The sequence below is a fragment of the Numida meleagris genome, chromosome 10, assembly GCF_002078875.1.
Source record: "Numida meleagris isolate 19003 breed g44 Domestic line chromosome 10, NumMel1.0, whole genome shotgun sequence".
Taxonomy (NCBI): Eukaryota; Metazoa; Chordata; class Aves; order Galliformes; family Numididae; genus Numida; species Numida meleagris.
Window position 1 is genome coordinate 1,411,953 of NC_034418.1, and position 16,516 is coordinate 1,428,468.

At 42.1% G+C, this 16,516-nt stretch overlaps 1 protein-coding gene across 9 annotated transcripts in view; it reads right to left on the reverse strand.

Moving 5' to 3' along the window:
• The window catches only part of CNOT1 (CCR4-NOT transcription complex subunit 1), a 53,098-nt gene that overhangs the window by 13,942 nt on the left and 22,640 nt on the right, over positions 1 to 16,516 (reverse strand). For 3 of the 9 annotated variants that reach the window (XM_021408233.1, XM_021408229.1, XM_021408228.1), the window contains 15 exons: positions 14,177 to 14,327; positions 13,033 to 13,234; positions 12,476 to 12,622; positions 11,263 to 11,387; positions 10,387 to 10,673; positions 9,421 to 9,499; positions 7,896 to 8,126; positions 7,051 to 7,191; positions 6,041 to 6,220; positions 4,906 to 5,022; positions 4,510 to 4,620; positions 3,815 to 3,892; positions 3,310 to 3,487; positions 2,694 to 2,824; positions 1,866 to 2,162 (listed from right to left, as the gene is read on the reverse strand). In XM_021408233.1, the coding sequence (XP_021263908.1) occupies positions 1,866 to 2,162; positions 2,694 to 2,824; positions 3,310 to 3,487; positions 3,815 to 3,892; positions 4,510 to 4,620; positions 4,906 to 5,022; positions 6,041 to 6,220; positions 7,051 to 7,191; positions 7,896 to 8,126; positions 9,421 to 9,499; positions 10,387 to 10,673; positions 11,263 to 11,387; positions 12,476 to 12,622; positions 13,033 to 13,234; positions 14,177 to 14,327 (2,455 nt within the window). The remainder of the gene's footprint in view (positions 1 to 1,865; positions 2,163 to 2,693; positions 2,825 to 3,309; positions 3,488 to 3,814; positions 3,893 to 4,509; positions 4,621 to 4,905; positions 5,023 to 6,040; positions 6,221 to 7,050; positions 7,192 to 7,895; positions 8,127 to 9,420; positions 9,500 to 10,386; positions 10,674 to 11,262; positions 11,388 to 12,475; positions 12,623 to 13,032; positions 13,235 to 14,176; positions 14,328 to 16,516) is intronic. The other 6 variants (XM_021408237.1, XM_021408232.1, XM_021408230.1 and 3 more) reach the window with 3 other exon arrangements.

A 16,516-nucleotide genomic window follows, 5' to 3' on the forward strand; every position in this document is an offset into this window, starting at 1 on the left:
GCTGCAATCAGAAACATAAGTGGCTCACTCAATGCAAAGCAGAGGTGCTAAACATTTCTCCAGCGGGCTCCCTTTCTCATATATCTCTACCTATCTATATATATATATATAGAACTTCCCTTGAGAGTCTGCTTTAAGAGAAAACTGAATAGATGGACCTATGTGCCAGGGTGTAAAGCAGCCAGTTCCACTGGAACACATGTATAAATGCAAACAGTTCAATCTCCTTGGACTTCTTCGCCCACTAAAATCCACCCCTACTTTATTATTCCCTGAAAATTATACTGCTTCTTTCAGACAAAACAAATTCTTGCCATGTTAACCCTCTTCATTTGGTAAGCCAGATGTGAATTTTTAAACATCTTGTGCAGCACTTTCTCCTGCAGCACAACACTCTGTAATTATGCCATCAAAAAACTTCCTTGGACTACAAATGGATCTATACCAATAAAGTCGTGACATTTTGCAAATACAGAATACATTAGCACCAAGTCTTCCAGAAAGCATGAATTACTTTCTGCCACATATGTAGGAACCTAGCAGATACACAGAGCTGTAATGCCACTGGCTTGCATTCACCCTGCCTCACTTCTGCCATCTCATGCCACCCAAGAGATAACAAGCATTCCTCCAGTTGCTTCCCTGTCTGAACTGTGGTCACATCCAATGACAGCAACATCTCATCCTGAAGTATGTGTGTCTCTCTCGACAGGGGTTTGGTTTTTTTTTTTTTTAGTTTCTTTGCTTTTTTGTGGTTACTACCTTCACACACAAGCTCTGAGGAATAATAAGCAAAAGGTGCTAACAGCAGTCACAGACTAAGTTCCCACGTTAACAAAGCAGTACTGTTTACTCCCATCCTTAATTTTTACTTAAGATTGATGCCACAGAACTCATACGTTTCTGCTACACCATCTGTAAGCCCAGACTTGCTACTGAAGAGAAAGCAACCAGTTTCTGATCTTGGCAATCAGGTTATCTGAAGCTCTGAAGAGAGGGTCTACAGGGCTTGAGGCAGGTAAGTTAGGTCACAAATCATTCAGCCCATACCTGGGCATGGGAGCCTTACTAACACTTCGTACTCCTTTCAGACCTTTACAATCTGCCCTCTTGAGCAGAGAGCAACTCCATTGCAAAAGGGCCTTCACGGTGCCACTCCCTGCTAGATGGGCAATAGCAACACGCCCTAAAGAGGTACACAGCCCTTCAACTTTGCTATTGTTCCAGGGAATAGCAAAAAAAGTCTCCATCTTTCCAAGGTCTGTGCCTGTTGTGACACCAATAGCAAGCACAGCAATCTTCTGGGTAGCAGCTGCTGTTCTGGCTAGCAGTTCATGAACTGTGTTCCACTTAACAAAGAGGGGAAAAACGAGGACTTCAGCTCAAACTTTGCTTGTTAAAAAAAAGAGACTTTAAAATATCCTCTAAAGAAGCCAGTGAGTGGAAAAGCTGTTCAGAACAGTCTTAACTACTTATCTGCTAACAGCAGAACTGAATGAAATCCGCCTAAAGCTTACATGCATACCGTGATAATCTATCACTAGAAAATCCCAGAATCAATTCAATCCTCTCCACCCTTCCTTATCTACCTGAAAAGCCACAGAAAGATAACCACTCCAAAGCTTCCATGATGCGATCAAACTCGATAGCACACGGGGCAAACAGCTCAGGAAGCTCAAGTGCAATGAAGTCACGTCCACCTTACAGGCTTAAGACTACAGGATGTGAGCTGTTATTTCAACACAGTTCATCTCCACACCAGATTAGCTGCGCCATATTAATCTGGGTAGAGAACAGAGCTGCCAGTGCTGGATATCCACAGCCCTGTGAAGTTGCAAAGAAGTTTCTGATGATGCAACTCTTACCCTCAGTGCAGTAGCGAAACTGTTCTTCAAGTTGGTAGCTATGCTCATGAGCAAAGGCTCCCTGCAGGTGATCATGGCCATCCCAGCAGTCAGGTTCCGCATCATGTGGTGCGCAGCCACACGCATTCGCGACTCCTCTGAATCCAGCGCGAAGTCCTTCCTGACTATCTGCTCACAGGTAGTCATGGCAATCTTGATGGACCGATCGACCACCGGGTGCACGAGCTCCTGCACCGCTCGCTCTATAGCCTGCCGCACACACTGCTTCAGCTGGGGGTGGGCCTGGAACAGCGGGATCTGGAGGAGCATTGGGAAAGTTTCGTTAGTATTCTGGCTTGCTATGTTCAGCCTACCTTAGGCATTCGCATTTTCCAAACGTCTTTTAAGTATGTTGTCACAGCTTGCTCCTCATGCAGCTATTACAACATCTTTTGATCATTCTGAAACAGATGTGTGACAGGTTTTCTTCCAAAGCTGCAGCTGAGCATGGAGCAAAGACCAAATGAAGAGCTAAGTCACTGACTGGTCAGAAGGAGCAAGCAAGTCCTGGCAACTGCCCCAGCTGACATCTACTGACGAAATTAATGTAGATATTAACACCCTACAGTGCAAGATCATTTGAGAGCCTGTTAGGTAACACAATCACTACTAACTCCCCAAATTCTCCCTCTGGTTATTTGATAGCACTCACCCTCCCTGTTACATTTGAGAAGGGATTCCCCAAGAAATAGCTTCAAATTCTGACAAGTCACACCCACCAGCTGAGATATGTGTCAGTGCCAAGAAGCAAGAACACTTTCAGCAAACCAAATCGGCACTAACACTTACCGTTGGATTTAAGGTAATGTGTGGAGCCAACCCTCCTAAGGAATAGACATTGATGTCGTGGTAACTGTACTGAGGCTGTGGAGGAACCGTGGCTGTACAAGTGGTGCTGGTAGCTGGAGTTGTAGAAGCAGCTGTCAGAATAGAAAAATGTTTACTTTGAACCATTAGGAAAAAGCAAGTGATTATAATGGAAGCACGCCCCTCATTTAAACCAGTAAGTGATGAAGTCTTGATCATAAAGCCTCCCACACATACCTAGCAATTTTTCCCACCTCCACAGTGTCTAGTACCAAGCTAACTTCAGTATGTTTTGGCAGCTGTTTGTTATAGCAGGGTTTGAACCCTGCTACAATCTCATTAATCTATCTCCCAGCTTCACTCCCTTCTAAAGAGCAGGTACACACAGTACATGCAGAATTAGTCCTCAGGATGGCTTCCATTCCTCTCCCATCTCCTAATTCTGTTTGCTTCCTTCTATTACAAAACTGTTCTAATGATTCTAAGCTTTCAGTAATGTTACAGCAGCGCAGATGGTTTCACATTCCTCTCTGCAACAGCATAGCCTGTCTTAAACTTCGCACAGCATGGTTTTGAGTTCGATCTGAAATGTACTTACTGGTGGTTGTGATGGGTGGTAGCTCTTCTGGCTGCTTCACGTCTTTTTTCGGAGCAGACAGCTGCTCATCCAGGTTTTTCAGACGATCCTTATCTTTCAGGAGACTTCCAGGTTTCAGCTCATTGATGTCCAGGGCAAGATTCTTGCAGAGCACTTCGATCTCAAACTTCAGATTCAACTGCACAACAATTCTAGTTTAGGTTACGTCACAAGGCAAAAAACCCAAAACATTTACTGGCTGCTCAAATCCCAAGCCTCCTGTTCTAATTCATGGTTGTTTTTCGTTTGTTTTTAAGGACATGGATAGGCAAGTGAGGGTTAGACAATCATCTTGCACATTAACCTCACAGAAATCAAGATTCATCCAAGTTCTTACTAAGTTAGCAATGCTCAGTTCTTCGCACCATAAAGTGAGAAGTGAAATTTGGTCCTTCACAACACCTTTCTTGACTGGTATGTCAAGAAAACCTCAAGCTCAGTAGGAATAGCAAAGAAAAAAGTTTACTTTTAGATCATGTTCTTGATGCAGCTCAGCTAAAACATTCATAATGGCCATTGTCCATGGGTTTGGAGGCCTGAAGACCTACAAGAGAAAACGAAGAGCAGCATTACACAGTGTTCTGGAATGGTTTAGTTAACTTAAGACCGTTATGTTTTGAAACTGAACCATTCTGTGCCCATACAGACACAGAAAACTGAAGTTTGCACTTCAGTTGCAGGCAGAGCTGCTTTAGCATTGAGAGGAACTAGATGAACAAGCAAGCTGGACACTGAACTGGAAACACAATGACTAGGCCCTTCTGAGAGACCAGCTGTACAGTCAAGCAGAACTAAAAAGAGCTCATTGGAGACAAGAGGCATGCTGAGGGTGGAAGGAAATAAATCCACCCAAATAAGAAATAGATCCTAGAATCCCTTCAATGGCATCCTTTCATTTCTCAACAGCAGTCTGTCTGGGGATACTACAGTACAGTTCAGCCAACATAATCTGTTTAGGCTGAAAAAACCCAAAAAGCACAGAATAACCGAAGAACTACACGAGACACATACTTCCCCTCAAAATGGAACTCACTTTAAGCCCTGATATCCCTTCTCACCCCACTGCCATGAAATTAATCCGATTTAATGAGAAGCACTACTTAAGCACTGCAGAAATTATGTCGCTACTTGAGCAATAAATCCCAGCATAAAGTCACTTACCACACTCCTGACACTGGATTCTAAGACTTTGGCAACAAATGGTACTACATAAAGCAATTCCTGCTGTCCCTTAACATATGCTTCCAGTAGTAGTGACTTCACATCCAAATCCTGAAAAACACCATCAACAATTAAAAAGGGTAAGAGGGCAGAGAAAAACACCAACAACATTGCAGAAATTCTATTTACATGTTATTTTCTTATAGGATAGAATGGCAAAATTGGGTCAAGTCAGTCCTCGAATTTTACAGGCTGCTAAGGATCAGTCTTTCATTTGAACAGATTCACAGATAGACATTTTGACATAAGATTACCTCATTCATTTTGGTGGTATCATTTCTCAAACAGCCTGTGCTGCTGCTTGCATCAAGCAAGTCTGTGAAGACAGAAGCTTACCGTGTGCAAGATGGGCTTGTTTTTAGCCAGTGTAATCATCCCCAGCCAGTGACCAAGGTTCTTTAACAAGGAACGGTCGGAGAAGTTGGCTGCAGCCTTATCTGATGTCAGTAGCACCTAATGAAAAAAGCAACTCAAGCAACAACTGGAAGATAATCAGACTCAAAACCAAATCAAACAGCTGCTCTGATCCCAAGCAAAGCTTCGGAACACGAAGTTCTGAGCTCCAGTCCCATTACAGAGATATTCAAGAGCAGCCTTTACCCTCAAGGTAACACCCCACCAACCTGCCTTGTAATGACTTCAAAATTCCTTTACTCAAGGAGGATCAGAAAGGATTATGCCTTTCCAGAGCTTTCCAGATACTGATAAGGCTGCTACGGCTACTCAGCAAAATGTAACTTGTGAAGGCAATGCTGCTTAACACTTCATTGCAGACCTGAAGGCATTTCCTGGGAAGTGATTTAATTCTTATTTCAAGACCTAAATCATGCTTCAGCATTCTACTGCTAGCTCTGTCCCTTAGCTTCAGAGCAGCATCAGCCAAACAGAAGGCCAACTATACTCCAAAGAGCCAGGAGATTCTTTTGCACTACAGCGTAACCCATGGAGGCCAGGAAAATCCACCAACAGGTTTAAAAATAGTGCTTCCTTGACAAACTTGATTCACTCACTCATCTCATCGGGTCTACATCTTCTCCCACCTCTTCACAATCACGTTAATTTAGTCTTCTAATTATTTTTAGTTGTTACACCTCTGTTTTCTATAGCTCCCTCTCCTCTTTTTTCTTTGACCAAAACAGCAGAGTGTGGTTCTCATCCTGATATTCTGCCCCACAAAATAACTAGGCTGCAAAGAAATTTTCCCTGCTGTAATTTGCAGGCCTCACACAGATTTAGAAGCCATACGAAAGAAAAAAACAACTTAAATACAGACATACCATCTTAATTATTTCTGACTGAAAACAGAAGAATCCCAGTACTCATACAGTAAACTGTTAGCTTAAGCTGAAGTAGATTTTTCCAAGATACTCCATTTCTGAAGATCAGCAGCACAGGAAGCAAATGGCCTGAGAACAGCATACTTCTAGATCTCAAAACCTACCCAAGTATTAGAAAACTTGGTGCTACTCACCTTGATATTTCTGTAAGTTTCATTCAGAACCATTTTATTAAATTCTGGATTCTTAAGAGTGTCAAGGAAGTTTGAATATAAGCTGTGAAAATTTGGCTCAATACTGACTCTCTTCATCACGAGATACTGTGATACCCAGGGCATGAACTCTTCTTTCACTGTTTCCTTCAGTTCTTCAACCTGTCTCCATAGCAGAGAAAAAGCACACCACAAAAAAAAAAGGAACATGAGACAACAACCACAAACTCAACTGCTTTTAGCACTACAGCTGGTGGTTTTGCTTTTAAATGGCCCTGAAATCTGTGGATTTCTCTACCCAAAGTCCTGGTCCACCAGTAAGGATTTAATCAGAAAATGAGTGAGCCACAATATTTGACCTCTCCTCCACTTCTCAGCTTTCTAACAGGTAACTTCAAAATACCCAAGATTGTCAGCATCTTGTGGTAAAGCAGTCTGCCCATGAGATAGAAATCACAGGTGGCAGCAGTACTGCAGATTTCTACTAGCTCAGAAAAACTAACAGGAACTTCAGATATAAATGCAAGAGTCTAGCAGCTGAACCACATCATACACATAAATGGTACCCAGCCCATTTATGGGCATGTCTGTACAAGTTTCTGAAAAATATCAATACAAATTTGAAATTTTACATGCCCTACAAGTGACAAAAACATCACAATTATTCCACATATCTACTACAAGTGGTTTCCTGAAGACAGATCTACAACACCTGAGCACAAGGAACTTGGCTACAGTGAAACAAAGCAACTTGTAGGAAAAAGCAAATTAAGAATAGCTATCTTTCACTTCTTGCTACTGCCTGAAAAATCATCTTTCTGAAGGTCCAAGCAGCAAGTGATGGAAATCACCATCTCCTAAGGGTATGTTTTATGTCTCCCTATTTTTTATTTCACAAGTTGCATTGTCTGTAGAAACACCATCACTCAGCCCTTCGGAATGTAACTTTAGAAATAGCTAAAAATCATTTAATGGTGTTTTTTTGTACTTGCCTTCTGTGTCATGTTTGACTGAGACAGATTATTGAAGATGAAAGCAATTTTTTCCTGGACGTTTTCTGGAGGTTCTACAATTCTCTCAGTTTGATCCGTTGCTACTAACAGCGTATCAATGTTGGTAGTATTAATGGAAGGCTGTAGGGAGACCAAGAAGTTAAGAATAGACAGTACCTAAAGGCACCAACCAAATCAAGTTATTTTACACTACAAACAGTGGCCAACACTCAGCAGAAGAACGTCTCTGTACATAAGCCAACCCCTCACATTTGCATTCCTATGTCCATTAACTAACAGCTGGTATACATCGTTAGCCTGGAGAAAGGGACAGCTCAGCAGTGAGCAGTCCTTGGTACAACAGTAAGTCCCAAAATGCACCTCAGCACTAAACTGGGAGAGAACTGCACAGCTTCATCTGAGGCAAAGCAGGCCAACAGAATAAACCAATGAAACGTGACCTGCGCCCCGACTGCTGAAGGTCTGAGTGTAAGGGCTTTAGCATATCAACACTGCAAGAGATAGTTTGATACAGTAATCATAACTCTAGTTTAGAATTAGACAATATAAATGCCTAATTCGGAAATTGTTTGGACATTTAAAGCCTAAAAACACAAAGCCTTGCTATGACACCATAGTAATTCCACAGCTTCCTAATGAAGAAAATGCATCTCTGTGAAAGCATTGATCCTATGTGTTAGTTAAAAACATGAAGCAATAGAATGACAGCTTAAAAATTGGCAGTATAGAATTTAACAGGACTCTATCCTCGTGTTCTCAATCCGTATCTGCAACTTAACTCTTTTACTTTTCCAGCAAGGGCTCAGGGGTCACGGGATGCTTACCGGCACATCTTTCTTGAAGCTGACTCCAGTTGGTCGAGTGATTGTGATGGTTTTTGCAACAGTGGTGGTGGTTGAGGTGGTTACTATAGTGCTGACTTGGCCAGCAAGAGGAGCTTTTGCTGGAACTTGGGCCTGGGCCTGAGCCTGGGCAAGTGCAATACTTCCAGGGGTGGTGATTGAACCCTGCATTTTCACAGGAGGATCTCTAGACTGCTGTCCATATTCTATGTACTAGAACAGGGTAAACAAGCACATACGGAAATTCACATGAAGCAATGTAACTAGGGAATGAGTTTTAGCACAAGCAGTAAGAACATTTGCTGACAATCTTTAATACTTAACTTTAAAGCCATTAAGGAAATCTGCAAGATACAATCAAACCACTTACAAAGCGTATGCCTCATCATCATTTACCTCCCCTCTTTCCAGAGAAGAAACACCAGCTCCTCCTCTAACCTCAAGAAGCAGACATTCAGTGTCAAGAGATTCAACTCCATAAAATATTTTGCAGAGCCAGAAAGTCCCATCCCTGCAGGTCAGGGTTAGCAGACTAAAAGAGGGGGGACTAAAAAAACAACTTGCTACAAAGCAGGGAAGAAATCTTCCCCCCAAGGACTCCTACAGCTAAATAAAAGTGGTAAAATCAGCTAAATAAAAATAGGAAATAATTATATTATAATAATTATATATATATAAAATGGTAAATAATGGTAAATAAGCTAAATAAAAAATGGTAAGAGTTCACAATGAAAGCAAAACCCACAGTTTCAAAGTGTCCAGCTTTGCATTTTTTAAAACCTCTAAAGTAACACAACAATAGGAAATAAATTTCTCATTTTAATACACTTACCCAGATATTTGGAATACCAGATGATACACAGTTATTTAAGGGACAAACACTGAAACGTGTCCGTGAAATTAAGGCTGCAACTGCACTTCACAGCTTTGGGTAGATGAATCCTCAGCGCTAGAGCTGAACATTTCTCTTTATTCAGATTATGCTCTCAAGCTCTGCCACTGGGATTAACTTTTTCCTTATCTCTCCTACCACACTTTGAGACAGACACCTTATGATCAGCACTGCTTAACTACAGGGTATTTCAACTACTCCAATCAAACCTTCAGGAAAGAAGTTTTTCTTGCTTTTTTCCGGACTATATTTGCAAGTCTGAGTATGAAACTCTATAAACGCAGCTGAATATCCTCTGTTTCCCAGGGAAAGCCCAAAGCCTTCAAAGACTGAAATGTGATTCCTTGGAAACACTTAAAAACCTTTGTGCATGACCACGTGCCCTGGTTGATCATGCAGGTAGCTATTTCACTGTAAGAAGCCCAAACAGGTGTACAGGAACAGATTACCAACCACCTTCACCTGCAAGTCTTGCAAACCATTTAAGAACGTGCACATCCAGAGCATCAAATGCTCTGGCTAAACTTGAGACAGCTCAAACCATTTTCCCCAACAGAAAACAGCAAGCTGCTCAGAAGACTTTGAAAACCACAGAAAGCTAGCGAGCACACTCACCTCCTGCAAGTGATGAGGGAACTGTATAAAGTGACTAATAGAAGCCAAGTGCTGACAATACTGGGGATAGTCCTTCAGTCTGTCAGAAAAACACACACAAAACACATGAGTCAGAAGCACAAGCCCAGATGAAAACCAGTACTACAGAGCAATATAACACCGGTACGTCATCCACATACTACATCAGAATTACTTCTGGCTCGCTCACAGCAGCTGTGCTGTAAACAAAGCATTTTCTACAAAGCAGTTTTTGTAGCCAAAGCCATTCTAAATGAATTCATTTAAAAGCGAAACACAAGGTTAATTCACAGCAACCCAGCTTATTGTAAATCCCCGTACTTCTGACCGAACACACAATTGCATTTATGTTCGTTGTTAACAATCAGATTATTGGAGAAGTGATTTGCAGGTGGGCTCGCTATTTTAAACAGCAGATCAGAGTGCCCCTAACATCGAAGGCACCCCAGTAATACTCTTCATAATCTTGCACAACGTTTAAGCAGAACATTCTGAGCAACAGATGATTCAGATGCTATACTGGAGATCCCAATTCAAACTGAAGTCCTAGAGCTTAGTTTCCTGGCCAGGCTTTTATTACTGAGTAGTGCAAATGGCACTCCATTAGAGTGCACCTGTTAAGAATAATTACATTCACTCCATTTCTAAGAAGCTGACAATTTCAACCAGCTCAACACTTCCCTGAATTATTTTTACACACAAAGGCCACCAACTATTTTCAGCATCTCAGTTTGTCCCACATTGATGCAGGTACTGCATTTAACACGTGAATTTCAAGTCAGCCTTTTGCTAGCACATTAACACATCCTGTTTCATCCAGCATGTTTTTAAAGTAATCCTAACACTGACATATGTACATTTCTCACACGTAAGTCATCATTTAATGCAGAACTCTAACTGGTTCAAGTGCATTACATGCACTGCTTACCACCAAGAAACCACACTCACCTATTTTTAAATCTATCTAGTGCAGCAATACCAAAATAGTACATTTTGGATGCAAAAGGCTTCCGTAAGGCTTCAAGAACGTAGCGAAGGGCCAGGCCCAATGCCATGTAAGTAACCAGTCCTTTCTCTATTATCCCACCAAAGAGGCAGGCTGTTATGTGCAGCTCTTTATCTGGGTACTGGGGAAAGAAACGGTATTCCTCAAACAAGTTCCTCAGCATGCAGTTAAACACTTCTCGTTCCCGTTTAATGTTGGAGTCCTTAAACCTCTGCAGCATCTCCAAGACCTGCAAGCAAAGGAAGTGGAAACTGTTACCAACAGATGTTTGATTTCAGCTCTTCTGCATCTATGAGTTTCAAGTACGCCTATAATTAAGGTAGGTGGATGCACTACAAAGCCAGACTGCAAAAGCACTTCCCAAAAACACATTTAGCCAGCAGGTCCTACATCGCTACAATTAACTATCCCCAGACTTGAATTCTCTCTCCATTCTTTTAAGTAACTACCTTCAGGCAAAACTTTTTGCTACCTCCAAGCCCAATGCTTCAAAACTACAAAAATCAATGTTGTGCGTCTCCTGTAGTTTATAAACACACAAATACATTAAACTAAATTAGCAGTACATTGAAGGGCAAGTATATCACATACTTAGGATTACTCTCAGTCTAAAGCAGGAGTAGCGATGCATACATTTAGAAGTTGCAGTCATTTTCAGATACTTTAAAAACAAATACATTCAAGATGCAGCATAATGCAATAGATTGTTTAAAGGCACACTAGAACTTATTTTGAATATTCAGGCCTCTACTCCAGTTGAAGTCCTGCCGCTGCCTCTATCTCTAGGCAGGTGACGACAGCTACAGAGGGGAACTCACCTCATCTACAGACATGGTTGGATGTGGTGGATGGTTATAGATACGCTGGAAGTAGCTGTTTGCCTCATCATCTATTTCTTTGCTGAAGTTCTGATTAGCCTCTGGCCACACCTGAGATAAGTCAGCTGTTAAAAAAAGGCAACAGGTTACAGTCAACTTCAGACAGTCGATATCTCTTCTGTTCACAAATCTAAATAATCTGCTAGTTTATCTTAAAAAACAAATATTGAGTCTTCCTCGTAGACAGGAATTCTTATTTAAAGATCTATTTTCAATACAATACATTTATACAAAAGAACTGAATCCTAGGAAGGAATTAGCCTCAGTGTTGTACTCCTAGAACCCACTGCAACCCAAGCTAGCCACAGCTGGCACCTAAATCAAATGAATGCAAACAGACTAGGATAAAGCATGCCACACAACACTAACATGCAGACAAACTTTCACACAGACTTTCAGGCCAGCCAGTGAGCTTCAAGCACGTTTTTACTGAACACTCAAGCCCAAAAAGAAAAAAAACAATGGTCACTAAAGCTGCCTCCGCTGCCTATAAACATCTGTAACTTTGCTTTTTTACAAAGCAAAGACAACAGATAGGAAATCAACAACACTGGAAAATTTAACATGTGGGTAGACTGCCTAACAGCAATGTTTGTTTGCTTAAATATTTAATTGTGAGCATACTTAGAGCTATAAAGGAGCTAATGATAACGGCTCCGTTTTGACGACCATCATTCTTTTGAGAAAAAAAAAAAACAAGACCTTCCCACCAACTCATGTTAATTTTCTTTCTTTTCCAATGCTGTAGGCTGCTTCAGTGCTCTGCTGCAACAGGACTTGACCCAGGCAGCTATGATTAGCTACCTTACAAACAAAAAACCACACCCGACCCTTTCACAACACAAAAAAACTCTCTAAAAAGTAGGATAAGGCTTTCGTTCAAAACACAGCACAATTAGAAAAAAAGGACAGAAGCATGCTGTTCATGCAGTTCCTTAATGTGTTGTATTTACTTTTTTTTTTTCCCCAATCCCACCCCCCGTTACTTGGCAAGCTGCTAGTATAGAAGTTGAGAAGCACTTTTTTCAGACTAACAGTACATTACAAGAGCCACACTTTTATTACTTATCACCTCCGGAATGAAGCCACCCCTGAAGGAAATGCTGATTAACCACAGTCACACTTCACAGTCACAGACAACACTACCACTTACAAGGTTTCATCTTACTCTGCTGGAACGTAGGCTGGCTCAGTCCAGATGTGCTCAGCTTCCTTTGCACGAATGGATCATTGTTCACTGCAGGAAGGCCCAGGGCTCCAGTTCCTATGCCAGTCAGGCTACCCGTAGTAAGACCACCTACTGGAAAATAAACAAGGTACTGGTCATCTCATGCACCCTTCCTAGCATGCACATATCACTCGCATCACCTTACCGTTTCCAATAAATCATCAAAGCTCTAATAGCTTCATAACTATCCAGTATCAAGCAGTTTTATCTCAGCAATTCCTCATCTCTGTCCCAGCCTAAAATGATGCTGCTAAAACCTGTCAAAAACACACAGCCTCTGGACTATCACATTTTTTATCCATTGAAGTTGCAATATTTTGAAGTGTTGTTTTCAGCAGTGACCTAGGAACAAGGAGGACTGTATAATTCCCTCCCACAACAGACAGCTGTCTGTCCAGTATTTCCCATCACGGTAAGTAATGACAGTGTCTTAACTCTGATGTGTCAAAAACCACAAAATATTCCCGGCCAGATAGCAGTACCTGGAAGCTGTGAAGAGAGTCCTCCAATGCCACTGAAACCTGTCGTCTGGTTTTGGGTGGAAAGAGGAGGAAATGCTTTTGCTGGTGACTGAGGAGTACTGAACGCAGAGCCCAAGTTTGGAGGGAAGCCTTGCATGCTCTGGGTGTGAGGAGCAGCCGAGCCACCTAAACTAAGAGACGCCATTCCCGCAAGCGAGTCGATCTGAATGAAAGAAAAAGGATTATACACAGACAGCCACACGCTGAAATCAAGCTCACTCTTCACATGTTTTCTATTAAGACAGCTACATATCAAAAACATCCCTGAAAAGAATTTCTCTGCATGCTCACTTTAAAATCTGAAGTCATCCAGATTACCTCATAAGAGCCATCTGCCTACAGAATGCTAGATTATCTACCCAAAAGATAACACGACTACAGGCTAACATCTGCTGATCTGCTCCTTCACATCAGTTATTTGCAGCAGGTTCCCATGGTATTTGGTACTTTATTGAAGTTGCTCATGGAACGTAACAGTTTATAAGGAAACTGCTCTCTGTGTTGAGTTTACATAATTTGCTGATGCTATTTCACGTGAAAAGGTTTTTCACCATTTTAAAATCTGCTGTTGAATGTAGTTGCTAGAAGCAAAGTGCGTCTGCAATGCCTTGCTCCCAGAGGAGGAAGGGATGATGAGTGGCAGGGAGTCACTTAAATGTACCTTGTTTTTAAAAGAGCAGTTCAGTTGAGAGCTGAAAAACCCCAGTTATAACAAGTCCTTATGCTCTAGCACTGCTGCTTGGCCCGTGGAGCTACTAACAAGACACCTCAGGTTCAAAGGCAATGCTTAGTTCTCAAAAGTCTCGGTAAATTTTAGCACTTAAAAAACCCTCCATTATTTTAAAACAAACCAAACCTCTATCACTCTTTGGTATTTCCATCCTGCTATACTTCAGTTTCTCACAGACATCCATGAAGTGAAAGACAGTTCTGAACTACAACCCTCAGGCATTCTTCTGTTACAAGAAAGTTATCTAGACATGCAAGAATAAAAGCTAAAGGAGCCAGATGACGTTCAACTTAGTCCTGCTGCAGGAGCTCAACTAGCACTCCAAAATTAATGCTAGCCAACTGTTTCTGAAGATGCAATATGTTCATTATCTACCTGCACAGGAGAGATGGCATCCAAGCTGCTCGCGCTGGGTGGGCGGCCTTTGGGCATGACTCCAGGTGGGGGCTGTCTGGCCTTGTTCATGACATTACTGCAGTTGGCTACCATGGTGAGGATGGTCTCTGACAGCTCCTGAGAAACACTCCTAGAGCAGAAGAGCAGGACAGTGAGGCATGCAACGTTCAGGAAATCCAGCCCTCTAGCTGATGGGGCCATATCTCACAAATCTAAGTTGCAAAACAAACCCAGGAGAAGCTATATATATTTCTTTTTCTTTGCAGCAATTGCATTAGAAAATTTCCCCGAAACAGCTGTATTTTGGATGGAAGAATTTCAATTGCAGTTCTAAAAAAATTCACCTCCAACACATTCCTCCATTTTTAAGAACTCAAAAACTGCACTATCCCTGCAAGTAATGGCTTATGGGGAGACAGGATGTCTGTCTGTCTGCATGGCTCCAGCAGCCCTAAAAGCTGGCAAAGGATGCCACAGATAGGGACTACGTACAGCACAGCCCCATGAATTCAAACACGGCAGCTTGTGCTGTAATCCCTTGGTCAAATCAGCTCCTCAAGGCTCCCTCATTCCCAGGCTTTGCCACTCGTAATCGTTTCCAGTTGAAATTCCATAACACACACAGACTCTCCAAGAGTTACAACGTGCCTAAAAAGGTTGGACTACAGACAAGCATACAGAAGGATGGAGTTAAATACCCCCACAATTCCACTACAATTTGTCTCTATGTGAACTAACAGGTTTCATTTAACCATTAATAAATGTTTAACGTAGACAAGAACTCTCCAACTATTCAAAGAACTTGTACCAAAACCCAGCAGAAAACTCAAGCTCAGGCCTGAAGTCATTGCACAACCAAGGGCAGTCAGCTCTTCTTTCAAAGTGTTCCAGGTCTGGCTGCCAGGTTTCCAGAGAGCCCTGCTGCTGACACACCTAACCACAAGCATGCTCATGCAAGTCCAACATTTCACTCCAGGAAAGCACAACCGACTATTTATGGCTTTCCTGACCTTTACTTCGACCTTTATACAGTGAGTACAACTAAAGCAGCACATTCCTTCTCGCAGTGATGCAATTATGCCAAATGCCTCCAGACATTCCTTGTTTTCAACAGATTTTCATGAGATTTCTACTGCACGGATGTTGGGGTGGGGGTGAAAAGAATGAGGAACAACCCTGCGGATTAAGGCAGGAAAGCCAAGTGCAGGCCAGCCTTCAGCTTTGTCAGCTGCCCCGTTACAGACTATATAAAGTTGTTCTCCAAAGCCAGTGCTCTACCACGGTGTGGGGAAAAACACCATCCTAGCACAGATGGGATTTCTGTTTCTCTGTTCCATTCAAGTGCAACCAGACCAGAAGGCAGAGCTCTGAGCACAGCATGTGCAGGCTCAGCACACATGGTATGAGTTTGCCTACACCCCAATTCCATAATATCACAAGTCTCTAAACTTCCAGGTACTTATGACCAACTACAGGTAGGGAAGTAGAGTTCTTTTTTTCCATGCAGGAGATGTTTGCAGCACTGTACGATCCTATTTAACCAGGGAACAGGAGCAGGGCTGATGAGCTCAGGTCACACACACCGTTCTCCGTCCTTTGCCCTGCCTTTTTTTTTTTTTTTTTGGCAGCAGCATGCCTGCTATGTTTCCACTTAAATATCACAGCATGCTTTAGTAAAACAGATTCCAATCTGCTAGAGGCCACTGACCATATGGCAGCCCACAATACAGTTTAAGACGGGCTTACAGTCCCAAGCTTGATTCCTGTGGTGACCGGTTAAAGCCATTTGTGCCTTGGAACAAGTCACTAACTTCCAGTCCTGCCATCTACAGATGGAAAATTGACATTTTTGTGTCAGACTCTGCAGCATATCAAGATAGAAACCAGAATTTAAAATAGTACGAAACCGTGGATTGTCACAAAAGCTGCATTTGAAGAAGCATGGGGACATGCTTCTCTATCAAAATAGATCCTAGAGTTCATGGTTTCAATCCTGCCCAAATCACTCAAGCGCCAACTGAAAAACAGTAAGTGATAAAAAAAGCATATTTCTTTTTGAAGCCTTACTGCTACATGCCACAGCAGTAGTGCTCAGAGTGACACAAGCCACACTGACAGAAAGGGTCGCAGATTAGTGGCTAACAGAAGCGTCTTCCTGGACACAAAACCACAGAAGAGAAGAGTTAACTGCATCTTAATTAAAGAAATTGCTCCTAAATCAGCTACCCACAGTGGCAGACTTCAGGTGGTGAAGGGCACTACCCTTCTGGACACATTTCATGTTTACTGCAATTTTAATCTCCCAGTCTTTACAACGCC